Source organism: Anomaloglossus baeobatrachus, chromosome 2 (genome assembly GCF_048569485.1).
Source record: "Anomaloglossus baeobatrachus isolate aAnoBae1 chromosome 2, aAnoBae1.hap1, whole genome shotgun sequence".
In the NCBI taxonomy this organism is placed as follows: Eukaryota; Metazoa; Chordata; class Amphibia; order Anura; family Aromobatidae; genus Anomaloglossus; species Anomaloglossus baeobatrachus.
The window spans coordinates 498833217-498851337 of record NC_134354.1 but is presented as its reverse complement, the minus strand read 5'-3'; the positions used below and the strand labels follow the sequence as shown (position 1 = coordinate 498851337).

Sequence of the window (18121 nt, the reverse complement as noted above, 5' to 3'; positions counted from 1 at the left end):
TTCAGATCAATGTTCTGGAAATTCGGGCAGTGTATCTTGCCCTGAAAGCGTTCCAGCAGTGGCTGGCAGGCAAGCAGATCCGAATTCAGTCGGACAATTCCACAGCGGTGGCATACATCAATCACCAAGGCGGCACACGCAGTAGTCAAGCCTTCCAGGAAGTCCGGCGGATCTTGATGTGGGTGGAAGCCACGTCCTCCACCATATCCGCAGTTCACATCCCAGGCGTGGAAAACTGGGAAGCAGATTATCTCAGTCGCCAGGGCATGGACGCAGGGGAATGGTCCCTTCACCCGGACGTGTTTCAGGAGATCTGTTGCCGCTGGGGGGTGCCGGACGTCGACCTCATGGCGTCCCGGCACAACAACAAGGTACCAATGTTCATGGCACGGTCTCAAGACCCCAGAGCTCTGGCGGCAGACGCCTTAGTTCAGGATTGGTCGCAGTTTCAGCTCCCGTATGTGTTTCCTCCGCTGGCACTGTTGCCCAGAGTGTTACGCAAGATCAGGGCCGACTGCCGCCGCGCCATCCTCGTCGCTCCAGACTGGCCGAGGAGGTCGTGGTACCCGGATCTGTGGCATCTCACGGTCGGCCAACCGTGGGCACTACCAGACCGAACAGACTTGCTGTCTCAAGGACCGTTTTTCCATCTGAATTCTGCGGCCCTCAACCTGACTGCGTGGCCATTGAGTCCTGGATCCTAGCGTCTTCAGGATTATCTCAGGATGTCATTGCCACTATGAGACAGGCTAGGAAACCAACGTCCGCCAAGATCTATCACAGGACGTGGAAAATTTTTCTGTCATGGTGCTCTGCTCAGGGTTTTTCTCCCTGGCCATTTGCATTACCTACTTTTCTGTCCTTCCTTCAATCTGGACTGGAAAAGGGTTTGTCGCTTGGTTCCCTTAAGGGACAAGTTTCTGCGCTCTCGGTGTTTTTCCAGAAGCGCCTAGCTAGACTTCCACAGGTACGCACGTTCCTGCAGGCAGTTTGTCACATCGTTCCACCTTACAAGCGGCCGTTAGAACCCTGGGATCTGAACAGGGTGCTGATGGTTCTTCAGAAACCACCATTCGAGCCAATGAAAGATATCTCTCTCTCACGCCTTTCGCAGAAGGTGGTCTTCCTAGTAGCAGTCACCTCTCTTCGGAGAGTGTCTGAGCTAGCAGCGTTGTCATGCAAAGCCCCTTTTCTGGTGTTTCACCAGGTGGTTCTACGTCCGGTTCCGGAATTTCTCCCTAAGGTTGTATCCCCCTTTCATCTCAATCAGGATATCTCCTTACCTTCTTTTTATCCTCATCCAGTTCACCAATGTGAAAAGGATTTGCACTTGTTAGATCTGGTGAGAGCACTCAGATTCTACATTTCTCGTACGGCGCCCCTGTGCCACTCGGATGCACTCTTTGTCCTTGTCGCTGGCCAGCGTAAAGGGTCACAGGCTTCCAAATCAACCCTGGCTCGGTGGATCAAGGAGCCAATTATCGAAGCTTACCGTTCGGCTGGGCTTCCGGTTCCCTCAGGGCTGAAGGCCCATTCTACCAGAGCCGTGGGCGCGTCCTGGGCTTTGAGGCACCAGGCTACGGCTCAGCAGGTGTGTCAGGCGGCTACCTGGTCGAGCCTGCACACTTTCACGAAACACTATCAGGTGCATACCTATGCTGCGGCGGATGCCAGCCTAGGTAGACGAGTCCTTCAGGCGGCGGTTGCCCACCTGTAGGAAAGGGCCGTTTTACGGCTCTCTTACGAGGTATTATTTTACCCACCCAGGGACTGCTTTTGGACGTCCCAATTGTCTGGGTCTCCCAATAGAGCGAAAAAGAAGAACGGAATTTTGTTTACTTACCGTAAATTCCTTTTCTTCTAGCTCTAATTGGGAGACCCAGCACCCGCCCCTGTTTTTTTGTGTACACATGTTGTTCATGTTGAATGGTTTCAGTTCTCCGATGTTCCTTCGGATTGAAGTTACTTTAAACCAGTTTGTAATTATATTTCCTCCTTCTTGCTTTTGCACCAAAACTGAGGAGCCCGTGGGAGCACGGGGGGTGTATAGGCAGAAGGGGAGGGGCTTAACACTTTTGAGTGTAATACTTTGTGCTGCCTCCGGAGGCATAGCCTATACACCCAATTGTCTGGGTCTCCCAATTAGAGCTAGAAGAAAAGGAATTTACGGTAAGTAAACAAAATTCCGTTCTTTTTACCATAATCTATGGCAAAAACCGCAAGTACCTGCGGAAAAGAAGTGACATGCACATTCTTTTTGCTGCAGACATTCTGCAGCAAAACCTGTAGGGGAAAAAAACGCAGTGTGCGCACAGCATTTTAATTTTTTTACCATAGGTTTTGCTGGGGAAGGATTGCAGCAAGGTTATGAACATTTTCTGCAGCAATTCATGCAGCAAAACCACGGCAAATTCGCGGCAAAAAACGGCAAAATGGTATTTTGATCTCCACCATGTCAGTGCAGTGGATTATGAAACAGGCAGCGAGCTGTGCTCCACTCTTTCCATAAGGCTATGTGCGCACTAGGCTTTTTTTTCACGCTGCGTTTTTTGTGCGTTTTTGTCACAAAAACCGCACAAACACACCCGCGGCAAAAAATGCGGGTGCGGTTTTACCGCATTTGCTGCGGGTTTTTTTGTATGTTGAATTCAATGAGTGAAAAACGCTGTGAAAAACGCAGAAATAATTGACATGCGTTTTTGTGGTCACCACAAAAACGCAGCTACAAAAAAACGCTGTGTGCGGACAGCACTTCTGAAAACCCATAGACATTGCTGGGGAAGCAATGCACAGCGTTTTCAGCACAAAAACATCTAGTGCGCACAGGGCCTAACTCATAGTGACAAGACTTTGCCCACTTGGCCCTATCTGTAATTCTGTCCACCAACACTTAGACATGAAATCCTGAGTTGCTTATACTTTAAGGGTAAATTCATAAATGGCAGATTTCTTTCCCCAGTATATCCCAAATGAGTAAAACCTGCAAAGCTCACGGTTTAGGCAAGCAATCTGAGCTGAGGGATTTTGGGTGCCTTTTGCTAATATTTTTCATATCTGTGTATTTGGAGGCGAGTGCCTGTGTTTCTTGCTCTTGTCAGTTAGCTGTGATGGATACTTTGTACTCTATATGCTGAAATGGAAGAGGAGGAAGATAATTTCCAGAACGCCTCGTAATGCCCTCCTCCCGGCCTGGTTGAATGATAATATGCTCGCTAGTTATCTTGTTATTTATAAAAAATGCATGTGCTTTACAAGAAACATTATTGACACCATCTTGTTTGTATGATATATATGTGCGCTCATCAGTAAAAAATCACATCACACTCCTGCCCAGAGCAGTCCAACCTCATCAATTATGCATCCACTTTATTTTCTCTTCCTTCCTAACAACTACCATGGATAATCCACCTCCATGAGTTTCTAAAAGAAAACATAAAGGCAAAAAAAGAAAAAAAAAAATCAAAGCTACCTTGAAAACGCTCCATATTCTGCTCTATGGTTTGTAAACTTCTCTGTAGAATTCATACAAAATACATTTACCCAATAGACTGTGAAATCGTTACTACCTCTGAGAGAAAATGGCAGCTTTTTATTCACTCCCAGAGTATCACACACAAATCCGGTAAGCACCTCGGCTGTGCTAAAATACTAAATGGAATTGTTCTCCGCAGACAAGAATGAAATGCCCCATAAAATAGAACAGCAGGACAGGGCTTTTCAGCAACAGGTAATGAACATTACCGGGTGATGTACAATGATTTTAGCATGTAGCGTTGATCTTTCGGGACAATTGTTTATACTAGCGGTGATTGACAGCCCAATGTGTGCGCCATTTGTGTAGCCATACAAATAGGAGCGCTCCTTCCACACAACAAAGCTTTGTCATTCAGACGCATAGTTTGGTACAAAGTCGATAAAGTACTCATTCACATCTACACCACAAGACGTGTCTGGCTGCCTCTTAGGTCCAGAGTGCATTTGTATAAAAAAATACATTGAAAGGAAAAAGGAGAGAAGAATGGGCCGACTGCCGGACTGGAATACAGAATATGTAGTAACGACCCTTGTGCTATTAGAGTTTTCTAAAGTCTGCCAATAATAGATGACCACATCAGTGACCATTCTGTCCTATCAATATGTTTTTTCTATATAAATATTGATTTTAGATATACGTCTTTGACTTTTGCTAACCTTCTAATGCCCATCATTACTTGGCTTCTGGTGTCGGGAGGAAAAATTGCACCAGCTGTTGACTGTATCATTTTGTTATTTTCGAAGAATTAATCGGTGAAAGGGAGGTTTGAGGTCGGCGTTCTCATAGCTCCATCGTACTACCTTGGAAAAGTAAATTGTTTTTTAGCATGGCATCCAATTTTCCGCGGGTCTGAGCAGTATTACGGTATCTTTTTAATGTGCATGGTCCCCTTTAAAGGGTTTATAAAGAATTAAAAAAAAAAAAAAAAATATGTACAACCACTTTTAAATGTTTTCTGCTCAGTGATATTGCTAAGTCATGGAATTCTACTCAATCAGCTTTTAAACTATAAGGTACTGTCTATATAACAATGTGCAGAAACCAGAAATCTAAAAGCAGAAAAAGGCTTTTTGGGATCTAGGGCCCTAAAATCATATAATGCAACAGGCATAATGCAGCCATCAGCATTGACCGATAACGCCAAGAAGCAACAGTCGTCAAATTCTGGAAATCACAGGATCAATAGACATGCCAATGAGATGCAAGTGATAAAAAAAAAAGTGTAAACAAAAGTTTCACATCTCGATTTATTCAGAATCGAGTGTGAGCACAAATGCACGCAATTACGCGACTTGGCACCAAATCATCAAGATTCACTGTTGGCATCTTCCTTTGTAATTGCCAATTAATGGTGTCCCACATGAGCTCAATTGCAGACTCCTCAAATTAATTGTGCTGTTTTGTATTAGGTTTTCTCAGAAACCTAAAATCTCTACTTTCTAATGATATTTATTTAATGTACCATATATATATATATATATTCATGATTTTTAATTTTTTTTGTTTTAGGTACAGAAGTTTAAAGCACTTTAACTATGACATCTGCCAAAGCTGCTTCTTTTCTGGCCGAGTTGCAAAAGGACACAAAATGCACTATCCGATGGTGGAATATTGCACTCCTGTACGTCTGTATTCTTGGTTTTTTTTTTCAATATAGATGTATAACCACTCACTTTTCTTAATTGTACTATTTCCATTATCCCCGATGATTAGCACTCACTAGCCATCCATACATATAGGAGGGATGGGTGTGCAGTTACAGTTTAGCCCTGTCGATAGATAGTATAGGGAAATTGCTTTAAAATTCCAGACGATTTACAGTAGACAAGACTGCTATTACCAGATCAGCTATAAGTCATCTGATGGTGTAAGAATATTGTAACTCTTCGTCCAATCATTAATGTGGAATAACATATAGAACCTTGTTTGACAGCGCCACAGACTGTAGGAATTCTTCCAGTAAGGCTGAGGCCACACGGGGTTATGTGCGAGTCCTCACATGACACTCTTCTCACACTCTCCGCACAGCGGGAGCCAAGTGTCATGCAACTGTGGTCCCAATTGTGCGATCAGACCACAGCTGCAGAGGGGGGTTGGGGACGGAGCTGCAGAGGGGAGGGCCGATCCTGCAGAGGGGAGGGCCAGCACTGTGGAGGAGAGGGAGGGATTTATCTCACTCTCTCTTCCGTTGCCAGCTATTGCGATTTTCGCACTGCACTCATATTACACCGGTGTAACGCGAGTGCAGTGTGATGTTTCTCTCGCCCCATAGACTTGAATGGGTGCGAGTTACACAGGATCGCATTACATTCGCAGCATGCTGAAACTGTTTTCTCGGTCCAATTAGGGCTAAGAAAATAATAGCTCAATTAGGTAGCTGGGTGCTACCTAATAAAATAATATTGGTCCGAGTGGAATGCGATATTTTTTTTATTTTTTTTTAATCGCATTACACTCACCGTTTTTCTCTCGCCCTGTGTCCTAGGTCTAAAGGTCACAGCATACATGGTTTCCAGGAGGTACTAGATCACACCATGGAAATGTCTCCCCCTGACTACGCTAATTTCTAGCCACCCCCTTTCCACGCTTTGACTACATATTCTTCACGCACTGTCCAAGTCCCCTTAATTTAGATTTGGGCACTGCGGAAGACTAATTGGAAGATTTTCCGGCTCTCCTTTTCTTTGTAGAAGCCTTCAAGAAATCTTCAAGTTGCTTAGCAGTCCTCCTTTAAGAGAAGGACTGAACTCACCAGCAAATTAAATGATGTGGTTCATGATTTTTCTGAAAGCCTGTTAAAATAAAAGATCTCTAGCGCTATTGTCATGAATGCTCCACTCTTAGCTAGCTCCAGAGTGAATGACTAAAAATGGATGTTGACGCCAGGTTCTTTATTTTGCTCAGTGTTTTTGGCTTCAGTAAACTGCAATCCATGACTGAATTTAGCTTTGAACTTTAAAGTATAATAAAAGAGGCTAAGAAAATGCTAAGTCCCATTGTCATAAGCCACTAAATAAAGGTAGGTGCCAAGCGCTTCCTGTAAAACATTTAATACCTGAATGCCTACTTTATCAAGGAGAATGCCAAGCAGAATTTAAAATCCATCGCAGGATTTGTTTTCTTTTTCTGACACTGTTGCTTCTCCACTGCTGTGCTTTTCAAAGCATCGCCACAGTTTTCTGTGTACTGTTTAATTCATGCCATCAGGATCCACATCCACAAAGAGCTTTGTTTGCTTTCAGACTACATCTGGAGAAGATGTACGCGACTTTGCAAAGGTTTTGAAGAATAAGTTCAGGACAAAAAGATATTTTGCTAAACACCCAAGAATGGGTTATCTTCCCGTTCAAACTGTCCTAGAAGGAGACAACATGGAGACGTGAGTACTAGTCACATGGCTTACAAATGAAATGTCTCTCCTCTTCCTCAGAGTTTTTTTTTTTGTTTTTTTTTTTTATGATTAATACATACCATCTTTAGTTTTTTGTTTGTTTTTTTTTGTTCTAGGAAACACAAGCTGATGTGACTTAAACATTAGTATTTCACACACACACACACACACACACACACACACACACACACACACACACACACTATATTAAAACCCTAGCCAACACAAGAATATAAGTGCCTCTGGGGCGTCTAAGCTCTAGACTGTTGAACCCTAATTTTCCATCACTTTTTGCTATTTATTATTGTGTTAACCAGCATCTGCATCATACTCCTAAGGCTGCTTTCACACTACGTTTTTTTTTTAACATGCGTCATGAATGTTTTTTTAACGCAAAAACGGATCCAGTGCAAATGCGTTTTCATTTCAATGCATTTGCAATGGACTCGCGTTAATATGCGTTCACCTGCGTTTGCGTGCGTTATAGTGAGGATCCAGCGACTTGCAGTTTTTTAACTTTTTTCAAAAACGCTAATCGTAACCAAGGTAAATATCGGGTAACCAAGCAAAGCGATTCGCTTAGTTACCCGATGTTTACCTTGGTTACGTGTGCAGGGAGCAGGCAGCCCGGCTCCTAGCAGCTACGGACGCTCGTAACAAAGGTAAATATCGGATATCCAAGCAAAGCACTTCGCTTAGTTACCCGATGTTTACCTTGGTTACCAGCGTCTGCAGCTGTCAGATGCCGGCTCCCAGTCTATCACGTTCAGTTCCCCCTCACTCCCGATCACATGACTCCAATGCCCGCCCATAAACTTCAAGTGGCAGGATCCTGCAAAACAACACATGCGTTTTTCTTTGTAAAAACAGGATCCACTTTTACAGCAAAAAAACGTTCATGATGCATGTTAAAAAAACGTAGTGTGAAAGCAGCTTTAGCAGGCATGCAACATGCCTGGGTATATGTCACTAAGCCACCCTTTAAGATTACGAAGACTGTTTGTTTTTTCAAGTTTGTGCCAATTTAATGGCTCCAGTAGAAAAAAAAAGCCTAAATACAAGTAACTTATTTTCTATTTAGTTAAATACAGAGTTTTACTAATATTCTGTGATATCTCTGCAGCTTTTTAGCTCAAAAATTGGGGTCCCCATCCATGACCTCCATGATTCCTTTTAAATTTTAGTCCAATTTTTAGGCCATTTTGACAGACACTTGAACACCAAAATCCAAGAGTAGTGCATGTGATAAACGTTACCTATGTTTTGCTATAAATAGGTAAACGCATACTTTATTTGGTTAAAGACCAAACAATATTATGAAAGAGCACCATACTATTCTACAGTTAATATGGCGCCTTTTAATTTATGTTTTCTGCATAACTTCTCATTTTTAAAGGCTTTTTCCCACGAACAAAGTTAATTTTAAACAATAGATCTTGGAATAACGAGTTCCACAATGGGATGTGTTTAATGTTCCTGTGCTGAAAAAACGTATATATGTCCCTGGAATGTACTTTATAATAGCCATGTCTGACCGTACAAGAACATGGTCTGATCTTATCACCGCTCCTGGGCAGGGAAAGACACACAATAAAAAGTATACAAACGTTACAGCACGGGATCGCAGATGATTCTTTCTGTGAGGTAAAACATTTCCCTCCCTGTTTTTAAACATGTGTTACCTTAGCGATACTAGTAGTTGTGATCCCATGCTGTAATGTTTTGTGCCCTCCCCTGCCCAGAAGATGTGGTATGATCAGACCATTACGCAGAACATAGCAGGGGCACATTCATAAGATTATCAGCACAGGAACATTGTTTTGTTTTTGTTTTGTTTGTTTTTTTTTAAACTCGTGCAATTACGGAACTTATTATACCAAGATCTATTGATTGGAAGAAACTGAAGAAGGATTTTCTGTTAATTTTCCACAAGATTTATTGATTAAAATCCACTTTGTTCGTAGGACAACCCTTTTAACATTCCTTGTTACCTTATATAATTGCCAATTGTTCATTCATTAATGGGTATCAAAATAATTCAGAACCCTGTGGCTCACTACAGTAATGAGTAGCATGCATGATGTTGATAAAGCATTCATGTGTAATGCATTGGCTTAATGTACACCATGCAAAACAGTTTGTAATCTAAAGAGTGTTTGATCATGGCGATATCAGACACAAAGCAGGTGCAAATGTGAAACTGTTTGCTGCCCCATCTGCCAAGAAGATAACATTTAACATGAATAGTTTAGAAAACCTCCTGTTGATAGCAGAGTTCCAGGAGGAGGGCGAGCTCTCAATGATGCCATCTGTCCTGTTGCTTGCATGGATTCCCAATGTCCTCGTACACAGTAAAACAATAGATGCCCAAAATCCTATTACATATACACATTCTCTAATATTTACCATGAATAAATGTTTCATAGAAAACAGTGATCTCCTTAACTCATTACTAAATTCAATGCAAGGATCCATTTTTGCTTTCCAGGTATCTGACTTTTCCTGTACAGGTTCAGCTTGTATTTCTTGATTTTCGATATGTATGTATGCAATATTTTCTGCATTGGCTGCTTTAATTGGCATTTATGTTGATGTCATAAACCTCATTCCATTTTTTTTTTGTTTTTCTGCTCTACTTCCGCTTCACCTCCTCATTTTTGTCTTTCAGTCCTGTTACACTGATCAACTTCTGGCCAGTAGATTCTGCGTGAGTACTTTTTCTGTTTGCGCTACTGCTGTCGCCTCCATGTGTGCTAATTATATCACTTTTTCTTTTATCCATGAGTTCATTTTCATCTTCCTTTTGAACCTCTGAGTCTGTAATGCTGCGTTAAAAAGTGAAAAACCTTGTTGGAAGTTAAGAAGTGAACATAGACTCTAGCCAGTTTAACGTCAATTTTATCAGTAGGGAGTTGGAACACTATAAGCTGTGCCTTCTTTTGATTCCTGTAACTATTCAGCACTGGTGTAAAACATTTCTTAACCCTACAGTTAAGCAAGACCTAGATACAAAGGAAACTTGGCTTAGAGAAAAGTAACAACACTCATAATGTAGAACACTTCGATAAGGTTACCGTCTCACTAAACGACGTACCAGCGATTCCGACCACGATACAACCTGGTCAGGATCGCTGGTGCGTCGCTACATGATCGCTGGTGAGCTGTCAATCAGGCAGATCTCACCAGCCACCAGCGACTCTGCGCTTGGTAACCAGGGTAAATATCGGGTAACTAAGCAAAGCACTTTGCTTGGTTACCCGATATTTACCCTGGTTACCAGCGTACACCGCTTAGCGCTGGCTCCCTGCACACGTAGCCAGGGTACACATTGGGTTACTAAGCAAAGCGTTTTGCTTAGTTACCCGATATTATACACCTGATATATACCCTGGTTACGTGTGCAGGGAGCCAACGCTAAGCGGTGTACGGTGGCAACCAGGGTAAGTATCGAGTGACTAAGCAAAACGCTTTGCTTAGTTACCCGATATTTACCCTGGTTACCAGCGTACGCTGCTTACACAGAGTCTGTGCTCGTTGGTCTCCCGCCGTCAAACACGCCGATGTGTCTTGCACAGCGGGAGATCAACGAGCAAAAAATGAACCAGAACAGTATGTAACGATCAGCAATTTCACAGCAGGGGCCGGGTCGCTGCTTAGTGTCACACACAGCAGGATTGCTAATGAGGTCACTGGTACATCATAAAACCTGTGACTCAGCAGCAATCTCGCTAGCGATCTCACTATCTGAGAAGTACCCCTAAAGGCCCCGTCACACTAAGCAACATCGCTAGCAACATCGCTGCTAACGAACAACTTTTGTGACGTTGCTAGCGATGTTGCTGTGTGTGACATCCAGCAACAACCTGGCCCCTGCTGTGAGGTCGTTGGTTGTTGCTGAATGTCCTGGGCCATTTTTTAGTTGTTGCTGTCCCGCTGTGAAGCACAGATCGCTGTGTGTGACAGCGAGACAGCAACAACTAAATGTGCAGGAGCAGGAGCCGGCTTCTGCGGAGGCTGGTAACCAATGTAAACATCGGGTAACCAAGAAGCCCTGTCCTTGGTTACCCGATATTTACCTTTGATACCAGCCTCCTCCGCTCTCACTGCCTGTGCTGCCGGCTCCTGCTCTGTGCACATGTAGCTGCAGGACACATCGGGTTAATTAACCCGATGTGTGCTGTAACTAGGAGAGCAAGGAGCCAGCGCTAAGCAGTGTGCGCTGCTCCCTGCTCTCTGCACATGTAGCTACAGCACACATCGGGAAATTAACCTGATGTGTGCTGTAACTAGGAGAGCAGGGAGCCAGCGCTCAGTGTGCGCTGCTCCCTGCACGTGTAGCTCCGTGCGGTGGTAACCAAGGTAAATATCGGGTTGGTTACCCGATATTTACCTTAGTTACCAAGCGCAGCAGCTTCCACGCGGCGCTGGGGGCTGGTCACTGGTTGCTGGTGAGCTCACCAGCAACTTGTGTAGCCACGCTCCAGCGATCCCTGCCAGGTCAGGTTGCTGGTGGGATCGCTGGAGCGTTGCAGTGTGACATCTCACCAGCAACCTCCTAGCAACTTACCAGCGATCCCTATCGTTGTTGGGATCGCTGGTAAGTTGCTTAGTGTGACTGGACCTTAAGGCCGGAGTCACTCATAAAAGGTTCTGGCAATCATTTAGTGCAGTTTTTGATAGCAAAGATAGAACTGGATTGGGCAAGGAGTAGACGTAAATGTGCTTAATTTATACTTCTGATTCCTTTTACAATAAGTTCAGGGTTTCAGTTATAGAGGACCTGTCAAGAGGTCAAAAGTAGCCAGTTCATTTATTTCATTCCTCCTACTTTCCTGAATACTCGGTTTTGTTTTGGGTTTTTTTAAATCCGCCATACAGTTTCATGGATATGTAACTTTTTATTTAGTGCTAATTTTTATGACCTTTACCATGGGGGCTTTGCTCACAGAGTAATAGGGCAGAGTGGCCTAAGGACATTTCCCCCCCAAGAATCATGTGAGTCACATCCCATTAGCACCAAGTAAAAAAGACCCATATCTCAGGAACCGTATGGCAAAAAAAACAAAACTGTGTACTCAATAGAATAATTAGAATAAATAACAGCAAAAACTGTCCACTTTTGCCCTGGTGACAGGTCCTCCTTACATACTGCAACACAAACCATACAAAAAAAGCTGTGGTTTTTAACAAAAATAAAATAAAATCTTGTAAAAGGTTTGTTTCCAATTCATGTTGATCTGAACTGCAGGCTGGAAAATAATTACTTGTCATATCTAAAAATGTTGTTCAGATGATGGCAAATGGTGGTTGCTATTATGGAATATAGATGACCACTATCTTTGTAGATTAGAGATTGTGGGTATCATTGAATGTATCAAACAATTTCAGCACGTTTCCATCAGTAATACTTTACAGTAACTGACAACCATGTAAACATTAATTGGAATGGTGCAAGATCCTCAGACTGACATCTTTGGGAACTCTAGATGCTAGGTAAAGTAGCAGTAGACTATTAAATGGGATATCAAGGCTTGGAGCACAAAGTCTGCATTCTCTATGTGATTGCAGACTTGTGATCCTCACAGCGCATACAGTGCTCACTATCGGGATTCTCAAGTGTCGGGAGTAAGCAAATATGTGACTGCAAGTTTTGGATTTGCATGCATACTGTCCACATGTCAACTAGTTTTCGCTCAATACCAGTGAATCCATCAAGACACAGGACATGTCTACTCGAAATGTGGCCAGAAGTATGCACATACTTGAGGTCACATTACCACCCGTGCTCAGCGTTGGCATCGGAGAGTTTTGACTGCATGCTGTGAGGATTCACAAGTCTGCAGTCTATACATAGTGCGACCCAGCCTGAACAACCCCTGTTAACAAACTTTGAATTTGGTGGAAAAGTCTTCCCATTGATGGCAAATGCCTTGGACAAAAATCTCAAAACCTATTAGTACAGATAACATAACGTTACAACTGATATGGTATGTATGAACATTAACTGGATTTTGTAGGACTTTTTCAAATGCACTAGAAAAAAGGAATCAGAAAATAAAGAAGTCAAACCTCATGTGCTTTAGAGGTCTCAACCAGTACCGGTCAAAGTCACCTGTCCCTGCAGTTAATCAGTGACCTCAGTAGTCTGGTGACTAAGTAGACGGGACATATCCACCTATGTGCAGGGCTGCAGCACTTCTTTTGATACTTTTCAACAATCCCTTCCAGTTTTGAAAAAAGTGTGGGAACCCCATTAAGCTGTGGCTTACAAAAAGAAACCTCAAAATCATTAGATGGTTCTTCAAATCCACGGAGGTCTTAAAATGACAAAAAAAAATTCTGTAGCATTGATTTGTTTGGCAGAATATGACCTATGCAGCCTTTTGAAGTGAAACTAGTAAACTTCTAGCTATAGGTGCCAATGTCAATGGAAACAAAATGCTCGCATATTCAGCATTTTTATTCTTGAAAGTCCAACCTTGTGATTCCACTGTATCCATTGAACCTATCATTGTGGATATTGAGGATCATCAAGAGAGTGAATTGCCTTTCAGCTCAGGGCTCAAGCACCCATGTATAAAACTGCATAAAGTTTCATGAGCGTGCACAAGGAATTATTAGACTATGGCAGGCTTAATAGCTTTTCTCAAAGAAATAGATCTCCTTGGTAAAGGGTGTAAAGAATGCAAATTGAAAGGGCTGTCAAAAACACGGGCAATGCAGATTAAACTAATGTCTATGTGACCTGTATTTGTTATGCCCCAATGTGTAACAGGAGAGCAGGGAAAGATCTTCCATGCTATACGCTACATAAATTCCTGCAGTGAAATATGAGAATGCATGTTGTATTTTATATGCTGGCTGTATGCTTAGAACTAATGCGATCTAAACCTAACCACTGCATACTATTAGCTGTGATAATTATGGAACGCAGACTGAATGGAAGAGATTTGCATTCTAGCATAAACTCATGCATATTACCGCTCTGTTTCTTAGCATAAATTCCCACGTTTTTATGTAAACAGGCAACATTACATAAATTCCCCACGTAAATATGCGTACTTTTAAATGGAAGCAATCAGGTGTTTTACAGAGATTTTCCTTGCTTTGTTAAATTTTAACAAATTACTCCTACTTGACTATCAGTGCTTCAGAAAGTAAAGGCGCCTCTACGGGCAGACGGCTACACTGTCAAATGTCCCATTATTCTTTTGCCACTGGTGGTATCAGGGAATTAATGAGATTAATCATCTTTGTGCAACATAATGAGATTGATAAAGAGAAACGGCTCCATTTTTAGGGTACGTGTAATGTAAAATAAAGCTCGATTCACCGCCTGTTGTATGAGATGGTTGACGACTGAAATGTCAAATCCCCCATTCCCACATTCAATTAATTTCTTTGTAAGCTGGAACAAACAGATAAGAATTGAAATGGTACTGATATTGTATGTGCTGGAAGTTTTTTCTTTTCTAAATTATTTTACTGTTATTTAAATTTCTATTTTTCATTAAACTACGTAAGCCACTGGGGTTTTTTTTTTGCGGTCTATCTCGGATTTTCCTCTCTGTAAGGTCTATGACACACGGCATGAAAATCGGACCGAGTGGAATGCGGTAAAACATCGCATTCCACTCAGACCAATGTTAGCCTATGTGTCAGCACCCATGAGCGATTATTTTCTCGGCCCCAATCCGACCGAGAAAACAATCTCAGCATGCTGCGATTGTAATGGGAGACTTTCTCTCGCACCTATTCAAGTCTATGGGGCGAGAAAAAGATCGCTCTGCACTCGCGGTACACTGGTGTACTGCGAGTGCAGGGCGAGAATGGCAATAGCCGGCAACAGAGGAGAGAGGGAGATAAATCACATCCGCACCCCTCAGTGCTGGCCCGCCCCCCCACAGCGCCGGCCCGCCCCCCTCCATGCCGGCCCGCCCTTCGCAGCTAAGGTCCGATCGCATGATCGGACCTCAGTCACAGTGACACTCGCATGATACTCTGCTCCCGCTGTGCTGCCAGCGTGAGCCAAGTGTCATGCGAGGATCGCATTAGTTCCCATGTGGCCCCGGCCTAAAATTCCATAAATTAGCAGCTGAGCTTATAACTCAGTTTCTCTTCAACTTAGGTACTGAAGTGTAGTCCAGTACAGTAGAGTCACATCATTACTACAGCACAAACGAATAATGATTTAGAGCCCCGATCCATCAAGACTGACGTCTTTGCACGCTGGTTGTGATGAAGGGTGCGCTATCGTAAGATACGCCAAATTTATTACCAGCCCTGCTTCTCTTAATGAATTTGGTGCATAATTCAGCTGTCATACACCAGCGTAAGAGAAGTACACAGTTAAAGCACATTTCTGTCAGAAAATTCTGATGACTTTGTCGCTTGTGTTCATCCACGACCCCTGATATAAGCTCCACACATTTTTCAGAAAGTTAGCACAGCTGTCCGGGACTGTTGTAAAACCGCAAAATAGCCAACATTATTGAGCAACTGCTCAAACCGTTTTACATCAAAATTCTGGCAAAGACTGTGTGATAATTCAACCACATACGGTAGTCAAAGATGCTCAAGAATAGAAAATGATAACTGAAGGAGGGTGAATCATTGTACATTAAATTATTTTGCAGACAGTTACTTCCTCAATCAGGGTTCAGAAGCTAGGGGTGTTCTGACGTGGAGATGTTGGATTTCATCTTGCCTAAAGGGTCAGGTGATTCATGCTGCCCCATCCGCGACAGCATGAATTGCAGCACAGCTCTAGGATTGCAGGCAGATATATTATTCTCTGGAATGTTTCAACGTTTCAGAAGATACACTTTGAACATCCAGCCACGCACCATAGTCTGAGACCAGCAAAGTCCAGCTGGCTCTTAGCATTGTTAAATGTGATTGACATGTCTTTCACTATGTATAGACAAGGCACACTGGAAAGAGCCGACTGGGGGCGACGGCAGAGAAGTCTTATCTCCAGCTGTGGTCCCCAACATTATATTCTAATTATATTTTTTCTGAAACTCTGAATAATTTCGCGTCACAAGTAACCTTTAATGTTTTGCTTTCACAGAAGACAAAACTCTTCTGTGAGAAAACTTTCATGCTTGGGTGATCTGACTGGGCATGTGTATGGGGTAATCGGGAGGTATTGGTGCAAGCTGAACAAGCAGTTAGCTTATGGATATCTTGGGTGTATGGCTACTTTTAATTAAAGTTACTACCATTTACTTCAAAACAGTAAAGTGTAGAAAGGTAGGCACAGGTATTTTACACATTCATAAGACAATACTAATAGATATGCTTGGATTGCAAAATCCAGGGTGTGACAACCAAAATCAAAGTTTCCAAACATGCAATGATTAAACAAATATCTAAAGAGATCTTGTGAAGTTAATAATTTTTCCTAATTTTTCTAAAATGTGACTGGTACATGTGGGCATATTCTTGTGAGGTTTGTCAAGATGTCTGCTGGCTAATGGATGTGTTCCTCTTCTCACTGGTATGGACATTGGTGTGAAAGACTGGAAAGTACTCTTAGGTTAAGTTGTTCAGTTGTTTGTATTATTTTCTTTTATTCTTATGGATAGATAAGAAGTTCTGGAATTTCTTTATAAATTGATCTGATAAAAGTTGTGTACCGAGAACATTTTGTAGGTTTGTGATAGCGCAGTTCTGACATTGATAAGCTCCGTCTTATTTGAGTTTATAAGTAGTAAGTAGTCCATGACACACTGAACCTCAAGCACCGTTCTTAATGTGAAGATTGAATTGTGTTTACATTCTTGTTTCCACAGCCCTGCTTCATCTCCCCAGCTATCACACGATGACACTCACTCACGAATTGAACATTATGCTAGCAGGTATGACTTTATGGCACAAGCATCCAAAACAAACCAGAGAGCCTTGTACCTTTTAGCTCATTCCATCAGGAGAGTCTTTCGAGGCTTTAGAACCACTTCCATAACCTGCAATGATTCACTGATTTTTCCTATGTGTCAGTCTGCCATTAAACCTCTATCTATCTAGCATTTCATGCCTGTTACCCATCAGGGCCTGAGAAATGAAGCGGTAAAATGTATGCACTTTAATTCCATGCCCTCTGTTTCCGTAGTATCTTTTAGATTTCCCCTATGTAAATACATTTTACTAAGAATAAGTGCGTGCATGTGGAGATGTGTGAATGATTCTACTATACAAATATGTGTATGTTCTTCTCGAAGACTGTGTTTTTTTGTTTCAATTTACCCTGCAGATCTCCATATCTCCCAGTAACAAATGGCACATTTCAAGAGATTTATCACTCAGTGCACCAGGAAAATGGTTCCTTTCATGTGGCTGCTGTGGGCCCCTGGAATAAGGGAACCCAGGTTTCAGTTTGTCTTTTACCCTTTTACTACTTGGTGGTAAAACTTTTTTCAGGGTTCTTTTTAACAAAAGAATATGAATTGTTGGTGCAATTGGGGTGAGGAATTGGTGAATAATAAGCCCTTCTGTTCCTATGGGTTTGTTTACCAGAATTTGGTTAGAAAACCTGCTGCAGAATACAAAAAAAACACAAAGCGAGTTCAGGGGGGAGTAGAGATGAGCGGACCTGTGAAAGTTCGGTTTCTGCAGCTTCATTTGGACTTTAGATAAAGTTCTGTTCTGGACCCAGACTTGACCCGAACCCCATTGAAAGTCATTGACTGGGCGGTTTGGCTCTTGACCAACATACAGCCAGCCATAAACAGAACCCTTTTTTTTTTTTTTTCTGTACACACTACATCCGGTAACGCTGATTTTACCCCCAGTGCGAGCCAAACACTGCAAGCAGCTCTACTGAGCAGAGCACCAAGCACACAAATGCTCGCTCGCGTGATTAGCATACGTAAATCACTCGAACTTTGACAATGATTTTTTTGTAAAGTCTGTGTTTGGTACGAACCTTGAACGTTAAAGTTTGGGATTGCTTATCTCTAGTGGTGAGCTCAAAATCCACAACAAAATACAGTTGTTTCCAGGTCCTGTCCAGCGGTCAAATCCTGCTGCAGGCTCGTGTCCGGCGCTCAGGCGAGGGTCCCGCTGCACACTGCCCGTGCCCAGCTCTAGAGGGGCGATCAGTCCACCGCTGCCAATCAGCAGAGTCTGGGAGGTCGTGCGTGTATTATCCCATGGAATCCGCACAGCTCTGGTCCTGCGCTCAGCTGACTCCG

General features: G+C 42.8%; 1 protein-coding gene across 11 annotated transcripts in view; it reads left to right on the top strand.

The window, feature by feature from the left end:
- The window catches only part of DMD (dystrophin), a 4177531-nt gene that overhangs the window by 4099756 nt on the left and 59654 nt on the right, over nt 1-18121 (top strand). For 9 of the 11 annotated variants that reach the window (XM_075336497.1, XM_075336505.1, XM_075336503.1 and 6 more), the window contains 4 exons: nt 5045-5156; nt 6778-6914; nt 9595-9633; nt 16724-16789. In XM_075336497.1, the coding sequence (XP_075192612.1) occupies nt 5045-5156; nt 6778-6914; nt 9595-9633; nt 16724-16789 (354 nt within the window). The remainder of the gene's footprint in view (nt 1-5044; nt 5157-6777; nt 6915-9594; nt 9634-16723; nt 16790-18121) is intronic. The other 2 variants (XM_075336500.1, XM_075336504.1) reach the window with 1 other exon arrangement.